The 10,932-nt window shown below is 37.0% G+C and overlaps 1 protein-coding gene across 1 annotated transcript; it reads right to left on the reverse strand.

The window, feature by feature from the left end:
* Positions 1–465: 465 nt before the first annotated feature.
* LOC133293765 (uncharacterized mitochondrial protein AtMg00810-like) lies at positions 466–1,644 on the reverse strand. Its single transcript, XM_061492368.1, has 2 exons — positions 1,471–1,644; positions 466–1,389 (listed from the first exon to the last, which is right to left on the reverse strand). Exons 1-2 carry the CDS (start codon positions 1,642–1,644, stop codon positions 466–468), a joined length of 1,098 nt encoding a protein of 365 aa, XP_061348352.1.
* Positions 1,645–10,932: the final 9,288 nt, after the last annotated feature.

The following is a 10,932-nucleotide window of genomic DNA, read 5'->3' on the forward strand; positions in this document are numbered from 1 at the left end:
TGAAGAACTTTCTGTTGTCAAATTTATTCTCCAAATTGTGCATTACATCAAGCCTATTAATAGGCAAAACAAAAAAAAATGGAAAGTACTAATGAAGTGACTCTACTAATGAAGAGACTCATTACAAGGCTAATCAAGAGTCTCATAAACCCTCATGACATCACTAACTACTCATAACTCACCAAGAGACATGACTCTTCAATATTTTAATTAACACATGAAACTAAAAAGACACTTCAACACTAATAACATTAAATAACGACTGACTCTTAAAACTCCTAAATAAATATAAAACTCATGACTCATAAACTATCCAAATTTAAAACTCATTAAAATAACATTTAACGTTTACTTAACAAAACTACCCCGTAAACTTAAAATGCTTCTTCCATCTTTCATGTCAATCATTCTTTTGCAGTTTTCCAGTAGTAACGTCGGCAGTGGTTTTGTGAAAATATCTCTGACTTATTCTTCACTTGCCACATGTAATAACTCCACTCCTTCCTTTACTTGATCCCGGATGAAGTGAAAACGGACGTCAATATGCTTGCTTCTTTCATGATTCACCGGGTTCTTGGATAACTCTATAGCCGACTTGTTATCAATACGGATCTCGGTTGGGCCGACTTGTTTCTCCTCCAACTTGCTTAGTAAGTTCCTGAGCCATACTGCGTGACAAACACACCAAGACGCAGCTACATATTCAGCTTCACAGGTCGACAAAGTCACAATGGGTTGTTTCTTCGAGATCCAAGTGAATGTTGTGTTGCCCATGAAGAATACATATCCCGACGTACTTTTCCGATCATCTACATCTCCACACCAGTCACTATCAGTGTACCCAATTAACTTATAATTTTCGGACCTCGAGTAGTGAAGTCCCAACGAAGTTATCCCTTGTATATACCTCAAGATTCTTTTTGTCGCCTTCCAGTGTGAATAACTTGGCTCCTCCATGAACCGACTTACAATCCCAACACTCAGTGAGAGATCCGGTCTTGTGCATGTCAGATAACGAAGACATCCTACCAAACTTCGGTAGTTGCTTTCGTCAACTCGATCTCCACCATCATACTTTGAGAGTTTTGAACCGGGTTCCATAGGGGTTGAAACCGGGTTGCAATCTGTCATCTTAAATCTTTTGAGAATCTCCTTTGCATATGCCTCCTGAGAGACAAAAATACCCAAGTTGTCTTGTCTGACTTCCAGACCAAGAAAATATCTCATCAGACCGAGATCTGTCATCTCAAACTCCCTTGTCATTGTTCTTTTGAGTTCTTGTATCATTCCATCATTGTTCCCCATAAAGATGAGGTCATCCACATAAAGAGCCATAAACAAAACATCATCTCCAATTTTCTTTATATAAAGTGCATGTTCATAGGGGCACTGCTCAAAACGATTTTCCTTAAAATAAGTGTCAATACGAGTATTCCACGCCCGTGGTGCTTACTTCAACCCGTAAAGTGCCTTCTTCAACCTCAGCACTTTCTTCTCTTTTCCACCTTTCATGTATCCCGGTGGCTGTTCGAGATAGACTTCTTCTTCAAGTACTCCATTCAAGAATGCCGACTTGACATCCATTTGAAATATCTGCCACCTATGTTGAGCTGCTTGTGAAATCAATAGCCGAATTGTCTCCATCCTTGCGACGGGAGAAAATACCTTGTCATAATCAATTCCTGCCCTTTGCAACTAGCCGAGCTTTATATCGTTCTATCTCCCCTTGAGCATTCATTTTCTTCTTGAATACCCACTTTACCCTAATGGGCTGACTCCCTCCAGGTAGCTCAGCTAAGTCCCACGTATTATTTCGATCAATGGCTTCTATCTCCTCATCCATGGCGTCTTGCCATTTCTTATCTCGGATGGCTTCTTCAAAGCTTATATTTTCAGAATCTGCAAGAAGACAAACAAAATGTACCTCACTTGTTGACTCATATATGTCTTGTATGCTCCGCATCTTGGGTTGTCGTACCTCGTCTTCATCATCAGAAGCTTCAGGACTTGTCGGGTTGATAACTTGTGTTGAGACTCCGCCTTCAGAATTCACCTCGGGTGAATTGCTCCAGTCCCACTCATCTGCTTCCTTGAACCTTACATCTCGGCTCACTACGACCTTCTTGTTGACGGGGTCAAACAACTTATACCCCTTTGTTTTTTCATCATATCCCATAAAAACATATTTCCTGCTTTTGTCCTCGAGCTTAGTTCTGAGCTGGTCTGGTACGTGTGCAAAGGCCACACTACCGAATACTCTGAGATGAGCCACTGACGGCTTTTGACCGCTCCAAGCTTCCTGTGGTGTTTTGTCCTCTAAACTCGAATGTGGACATCGGTTCTGCACATACACAGCACACTGCACAACTTGCGCCCAAAACTCCTTTGGCATCTTCTTGTTCTTCAGCATTGACCGAACCATGTCAAGAACAGTTCGGTTCTTCCTTTCAGCAACGCCATTTTGTTGTGGTGAGTATGGTGCTGTTAGAAACCTTCTTATCCCATGTTCCTCACAGAATGTCAGAAATGTTGTCGAGGTATATTCCCCACCTCGGTCAGAACGCACCGACTTGATGAATTTTCTTGTTGCCTTCTCAATCATTACTTTAAACTTTTTGAATACTTCAAACACCTCGGACTTCTCCTTCAGGAAATAAACCCAAGTTTTTCGTGAGAAATCATCAATGAAAGAAATGAAATATTTCTTACCGCTAAAGGATTCCGGGGTGATTGGACCACACAGATCAGTATGAATCAACTCCAGAGGCTGCTTGGCCCGAAATCTCGCCATCTTCTGAAACGTGGTCCTAGCATGCTTGCTAAGTACACAACTCTCACAAGACTTTCCTTCATAGTTGATGTCAGGCAGTCCGTCAACCATCTTCTTCTTTGCCAGCTCGATTAGACCACCATTATGTAGGTGACCAAAGCGGAGGTGCCAAAGTGACGCCTTGTCTTCCACCTCGGCTTGTAAACAGTCGACCTATACACATCTCAAGTTCAGTTTGTACATTCGATTTCTGCCCATTTCAACTCAGACTATCAGCTGACCTCTCTCATCTTTCAAATACAATACTCGGTCCTTCATCATAACCGAGTAACCTTTCTCCATCAATTGACCCATGCTTCAAATATTGCTTTTTAGGTCGGGTACATAGTACACATCGATTGAGCCAATCAACCCGTCCTTTTGCAGGAAGCATACTGTACCATGGCCTTTTACCTTAACCTTCGAGACATCCCCGAACGAAACATGTTTGGTCTCCACCTTTCTCATCTCCTTGAAGAAATGCTTATGTCCGCACATGTGGTTACTCGCACCTGTGTCAAGATACCACTCCATGTCATCATCTGAGTTTCCTTCATTGTGTGTCATTAACAAGACACCATCCTTCATCTCCCTTTCTGTGGGCTAGGTTGGATGTCTCCTCCACCATTTTCTCTTCTCTGCATTCTCTTGCAAAATGTCCGACTTTTCCACAGTTGTAACACTTGTCTGAGTTACAATCTTTCGCAAAGTGACCAAACTTGCCACACTTGTAACACTCGAGGTTGGAATAATATGATCGTCCTCCTCGTCGACCTCTTCCTCTTCCACGCCAGTTCTGTTGACTTTATTGTCCTACCTCATCATTACAACCTTCTTGACTTCGGCCTCGGCCTCTACCACTACGGCCAGTGCCTCGTCCACCGCGACCACGTCCTCTACCTCAGAAGTTTTGAGAATAGAGAGCCTTCTCATCTTTAAGTGTTGCTTTGGTCTGAAGTGCTTGTCCAAGAGTCTCCTCTTTCTTCTTCTTCCGTTGCTCATGCGCTTCAAGAGAACCGGCTAGCTCATCAATGGTGAGCGTAGCTAAATCTTTGGATTCTTCTATAGCACATACCACGTTCTCAAAGCCATCGGTCAAAGATCTCAAGATCTTCTCCACCACTCTGGTGTCCACTACATCTTCTCCATTTCGTTTCAATTGATTCACAAAGGTTTGAACACGAGTAATGAACTCAGATACTCCTTCTGTGTCCTTCATCTTCATTCCCTCCAGCTCGGCACGAAGGGTTTGAAGTCGAACTTGCTTAACTCGGTTGGCTCCTCTATAGACATTTTCCAGAATGTCCCACGCTTCCTTTGAGGTCTCCGCATTCGCTATCTTTTCAAAATCGGACTCGTCTACAGCTCGGACGAGCATGAACAACGCCGCCTTGTCCTTTGCACGTGTCTCTTTCAACGTTCTAGTTTGGGCCGCCGTGTATCCTGCGGTAGTCGCTGGTTCTGCAAAGCCTTCCTGGACGACCTCCCAAGCTTCCTGGGAACCGAGAAGAGCCTTCATCTGGATACTCCAATTCTCGTAATTCCCTTTTGTCAATTTAGGCAACGCCATATTACTCACACTCTCCATAGCTCAGATACCAATTTGTTAGAATTTGGTATCTACACACAGATGCAAGTGACAACCACACAAGTATATCTATGAAGAACTTTCTGTTGTCAAATCTATTCTCCAAATTGTGCATTACATCAAGCCTATTAATAGGCAAAACAAAAAAAACGAAAAGTACTAATGAAGAGACTCTACTAATGAAGAGACTCATTACAAGGCTAATCAAGATTCTCATAAACCCTCATAACATCACTAACTACTCATAACTCACCAAGAGACATGACTCTTCAATATTTTAATTAACACATGAAACTAAAAAGACATTTCAACACTAATAACATTAAATAACGACCGACTCTTAAAACTCCTAAATAAATATAAAACTCATGACTCATAAACTATGCAAATTTAAAACTCATTAAAATAACATTTAACGTTTACTTAACAATCCCAAATTGTACATAAATTTGCAATATTGGATGCTGGAATTTTGTGGTGGAATATATTACGTCATTCTGAATAGTATATCAGTATGATTTCACAGTATGGACCCATCAAGATATGGGTCTGTGTCAGACATAATGATGATGTGTGCTCAAAGTTCGAACAATTGTGAATGCCTAACACGTGTATTGTTATTAAATTTTTTAAATTTAACTTATCAATACTATTTTATTTATATTTAAATTTGTGTTGTGTTAATATTAATTTAATATAACATGTATAAATACGTGTCACGTCATGATAAGTGTCTAAGACACTATGTTTTTATGGCTAAAAAGAGTTCAAATAATTATTAAAATAGTTAAAAATATAGTGTTAAAACAATAAAACAGTAAAACAGAATGAATTGCCAACAAATAAACAAATTTTAAATATTTGTTGTTGTTTCAGGTTGTTGAGATGGGAATACTGGAATAAGAAAGTAACAAAATGAGGCAACGAATACGCGGAGCAATTGGCAAATCAGAGTTTAAATAATAAATAAAATAAAATTGGTAACGCTCGCTCCACTGCTCGCTAAAGCGAGCAAGTGGGCGAGCAGCTCACAAAGTTCTTAGCTTAAGCGAGCAAATGGGCGAGTATCTCGAAAAAGTCCTCGCACGAGCGAGTAAGGGAGCGACCAGTAACAAGTGCTCGCTGAGTTGCTCGCTTCAGCGAGCTCTTCAGCGAGCGGATTCAGGAAATTAAAGCCATATTTTTCCCTTTAAATACAACGCGAAGGAAGCCGTAAAAATTCATTCTGGAACCGGGAGAAAGACGAAGTCAGAGAAGAAGACGAAGGCAGGAGTGAAGAGGAATGCTGGAGCATTGCTTAGGAGAAGAAACGAATGCAATTTGCATCATTATTTGTCTCCATTAATCAAGTTTTACGATGAACCTTATTTCTTTTACTGTTTATTTCAATTCTGCATTTATAATTATGTCTAGCTAATTTACTTTCAGTAGTTAGGAAGATACAGAACCAATGGGTTCTTAGTTGATGTTTGTTTATTCTTATGAATTACATTCTTGTTTCTAAATTATGCAATCAATCTGATATTTATGCTTAGTTTTATTTATGACTCGATCACTCGTAGATAAACATACGAGTCACATATGACAATAGGGATGTTGGTATGTGATTCTGATTGGTTGATTGCTGGAATTTGCATGATCTAGGGATAGACTTGTGAATTTTATAACTTGAGTTCTTGCGTTAATGCTTATTCTATGAGAAGGTACTAAGGGATTAGGCTTTGGATTAGAGTAAAGGATTAGATTACCAAGGGATTGAGATTTAATCAATCGTAGAAAGAATTGTTAATAATTCAATCTTGAATGTAATCGTGAGAATAGACAAACACGTTAAGAAACCATTGGAGAAGTTGAATCCTAACTACACCTTTTTGTTAAAAACTTAAATCAATTTCTTTTAGCTTTAATTAATTCTGAATTAAATTTCTAAAATATTAAAAACCAAAAATAAGTTTATAAATTCTGTTTTTACTTTAATCACAATATTCTCAAGAAAACCTTTAATGATTGATCCAACTTTAATTAAATAAATAAATTATTGCTTTGTCATCAGTCCTCGTGGGATCGACAAACCTTCTTATCACTTTATTACTTGTACGACCGGTGCACTTGCCGAGTTCGTCAACACGTCGCGTATCAACACGAAAATATGCTTTTTTTAATTATTTATCATTTTGACAAACCTGTGTATCCAATTGCACCTTATGATGTAAGGGTAATTATCTAATATGTTTTTCGTGTCGTATTGTGTCGGTGATTTGCATCAATGTCAAAAATTCATAAATTTCAATTTGGATACTATCTGTCACATAATATGTTCAGCCACAAAATATGCAAGTGATATAAGTGTTGAAAATTTTAACACAAATAAAAAAAAAATCAAATCCACCCAAATTGACACCCTAAATAAGAGAGAAAAAAAAATCAACACATATGGTCTCATTTTTGTTACCTAAAAAATAATATTGTATTATTTTAATATAAAATTATATATTTTATGTTAAATATTACAGACAGATTTATAAAAATTAATTTTTTCTTATTTAGTCAGTAACCTTTATTATTTAAATCATAATTTTTTAATTTAAAAAATATATATAATGCTCCTTTTTTTACAGGCAATTCCAAAGTAAACACCAAATTAAGTTTATATCAAATAAAGTACAAGATTATCATATGTCAAGTCATATGTAAATTATATTACTTGTACCCTTTGCAAAATCTATTGCGTCCGTGAATGCCACTTAAAATTCAGTGAGCGTCCTGCATGAGGAGTGTTTCTAGATTGGATTAAATTAGTTTTGTAAAACAAAGTAATTTATTTTAATGTTCTTATATTTTTTATTTTATCGACTAATTAATTTCATTTTAAATTCAAATTAGATACGTTATAACACAATTATCACAATTTTATTCATATTTTAACTCATTAATGAAAATATGTAATATAACAAGCTACAGTTATATACTTTCACACAAATATTCAATAAAAACTTATCTTCGCTTAAATATATTTTTTACATAAAAGTATAAGTTGTATGATAATTTCACAAATATATAAGAAAATGAATATATAAGTGTGACTGGCAAAATAAATTCATAAATAAAAATGTGTATGTGTCTATATATATATATATATATATATATATATATATATATATATATATATATATATATATATATACATTTCAAAATATATTTCCCTATCAACACTTTTCACAATATAACTTCACACGAAACTCTACCCATCCCGCACGGGCACTTCTTGTTTCTCTCATATTAAGATTTTTTAAAACATTATTATTACTAACTAGTTTAACTAATAATAATTTTTTTTAAATTAATCATTTTAATAATAATAAAATTTATATTTGTTTATATTAATATTTTTTAAAACATAATTAATACTAATTAGTTTAATATGTCTTTTTAATTTAAGGGATGATTGCTTAATTTTAAGCTTGCAAACAATTGTTATAAATTTACGTTTGAAATATTCATATATACGAAACAAGTGGGATGCTGATTTTTATATTTTAATTCCTGCAGAGAAAGTTTGGATTTTTTATTGTAAAACCCGCAAGGTATGTTGTGAAAGTTGAGTACTATCATGGAGTTTGGCAAAAAAACCTACCTCATTAATAAGCCTACTTTTATCAAAACCCATGAGGTCCAATGCATCTGTGAACAAAAATGGGAGATACAAAAATAAGGACCTCAATAGTGAAGCTCACCTTCACTGGAAGAAAGTGGGCAGACTTCGTCAATCTGTCCACAATGACCACATAGAGTCACAACCAGCCTGAGTCTTCGGAAAACCCACCATGAAGTCCATGGAAATGCTCTCTCATTTCCATTTCGAAATCTCAAGAGGTTGAAGTTTACCAGACGACTTCTGGTGTTTTATCTTCACCTTCTGACAAATCAAGCACTTGGACACATAAACTGTTATTCCCTTCTTCATGCCCGGCCACCAGAAATTTCTTTTCAAGTCGTGATACATCTTTGTAGCACCAGGGAGTATAATGAATTGGCCCTTGTGGGCCTCTGCCATAACCTCTTTGGTCAAAAGACCTCGAGGAACCACAATCCTCTTCTGGAAAGTCAACAATCCATCCTCATTCCAAGACACACCGTCCTGGTTCTTCACATAATCAAGGCACTCTCTCACTTCTGCCTCTTTGATCTTTTCCATAAGTTCATTTTTAACTTGCACGATTTCCATTTTGAGAAGTGTGTTAGCATATGGGTGTCCTAGAGACAATCTTTTGATTAAATAAGGACATTAAATGTAGACCTTTATTGTCGTAAATAAATAATAAGCACTCTTTATCCTGTTTCATATTATGTCTCGATATTATTGTTAATATATATTATGAATAAACTGGATAAACCCCTTGGAATAGAACAGGTATCTCTTGAGTATTTGTGATGAGATCACAATCATGAGGATTCAAGGATACCGCACGTTTATTCCTAATTTTATGTTCCTAGTCTAGAGACACAGAGAATGGGGATCAGTGATCTCAGATAAGACTAGCACGACTTATCTACTTGTATACGGATACAAGGTAAAGACCTCATGTGCTACAGATATGGAGATGTCTTAGCTAAAGTCGTGGTGGACCTATAAGGGTATAGCTCGCACTGAACAGACCCACAAAGAGACTCTATGACGAAATCTCACAGAGAGTATCATTAGAGTAGTCTCTTTATATTTGGGTATGTTTTTCCTTAGACCAGAAGTTATTACCTAGACTGTGTTCTACAAGGCATGCTTTGACTGTATACCTCGTCTGCCTGAAACATAGAGACTCATAGGTATACTGTTGGGCTTGTCCTGAAAGAGCACAGGGCTAGGGTTATAAGCTGAAGGAATTCGTCAAATCTCTGTGAGAGATTAGGTTATCTGTAAACTGGAGAAATTGGGATGACATTTACAGGACTCAGGAATCTATGCATAGTAAAAGAGATCATGAGATGATCTGCCTTTAGAGTCAGTAAATTAAAGATTCCCTATTTCGAATAAAGCTTACCCTAAACCGCAAGGGTTGATACGTTTCCTTACCCTAGGTTTTATGGGAAACTAACCGAGACGAAAGGAAACACATACGACAACCAAATATGTGCAATAGGATGATTATGTCATTAACCTAACTAGCTCTGGGGAAACAAAGCATTGCTAGTGCTCTGTGTTGTCATTAGATGGGTTGTGGGCTTGTTGGGCCCAAGCCCATTTATGTCAGTGGCTATGTTGGGCCTAATGGGTCACACACTAACACCTTATTGTCATGACAATATAGCATTAAAGGTATTGGGCCTAATAATGGTTGTTAGCCCAAGAAGAAGTTTGGAAGCCCACCAAAAGGGGAAAAAAAAGGGCGCATGGTTAGTTAATGGGCTTGGATGGTCCAAGACATTACTAATTAATTTAATTAGTTAAATTAATTATCAAATGTTTAAATTTTGAATTTTGAATTTGAAATTTGAAATTTGAATTTTGAATTTTGAATTTTGAATTTGAATTTTGAAATTCGAATTTTGAATTTGAAATTTGAAATTTTGAATTTTGAATTTTGAATTTGAATTTGAATTTGAATTGGCTATGAAAAGTTGTTTCATAACAAAAGGATAAGATAAGATCTTGTTGGAACAAATCCCAAATATCAAGAGGAGATCTTTGAGAATCTTCTAGTGAGGATATGGGGCGCTGATTTAGGTATCTGATGATGGTCATAGGATTAACCAAATGAGCTCCAGTCAGATTTGGTTTGTTGAGAGAATAAGTGAGACAGTTGGTTCAAGTTTGAATGCAACTGCTCAACGTATCTAGACTGTTATGAGGCCAAGTGGGGCGAACCATATGGCTGGCCATATGATGGTTGTTGAGTCAGTTTCTTGTTGAGATATTCACTTGATATCATGAGGATGTGAGAGGAGGTTGTTGACAAGATTTGAATTTTGCAACAACTCCACTCATCCCCCTAGTGTGCGCTATATATAGGGCCCTTATTTGAGTAAAGAAAATCTGATTTTGATTAACTCATTCTCTCATCTCCTTGTGGGTTCCTTTTATCAGGTTTTTCTTAAGAGAGTTTTGAAATAACCTAGCCTTTTTCAAAGTAAATCCATGCTCCACTTTTGTGTCTATTCTTGCTAAATATTCACTCTTCTAAACACCTTGACCTAGCCTCCTCCTTCACACATTGGGCGCATAGCTTGCCTCCATTGGTGTTTTCCTTGGTGGCCTTGAAGAAGAGTTCTTCCGTCTTGACAAAGGGTGGTGTGGATCAACATTAGAGGGCTTGCATCTTCAAGCCTCATCTTGATCATCCTCAAGTTTTGGAAAGCAAACAAGGTAACATCCATGCCCTAAAGCATGTTTCTTGATATGGTATGTGTTATTCCGCTCGAAAAATTTTGTTTTTCCTTCTCACATGCCTCGACCTTCAAGGTCATTTAACTTTCAAGTGGTATCAGAGCCCGGTTGCTTTACTATCGGCGGGTGATGGTACCTTGTTTGTGAGAATGTTTT

This window comes from Gastrolobium bilobum, unplaced genomic scaffold (genome assembly GCF_033153095.1).
Source record: "Gastrolobium bilobum isolate Gb01-03AN ecotype WA unplaced genomic scaffold, APGP_CSIRO_Gbil_v1 utg13391, whole genome shotgun sequence".
In the NCBI taxonomy this organism is placed as follows: Eukaryota; Viridiplantae; Streptophyta; class Magnoliopsida; order Fabales; family Fabaceae; genus Gastrolobium; species Gastrolobium bilobum.

What these genes read in the sequence shown, in the direction of transcription:
- LOC133293765 (XM_061492368.1), bottom strand. Translation starts at nt 1,644, where the DNA reads ATGGAGACAATTCGGCTATTGATTTCACAAGCAGCTCAACATAGGTGG. An exon ending in AAGTGCTGAGGTTGAAGAAG is followed by an intron (nt 1,390 to 1,470) that starts GCACTTTACGGG and finishes CGTTTTGAGCAG; the next exon opens with TGCCCCTATGAACATGCACT.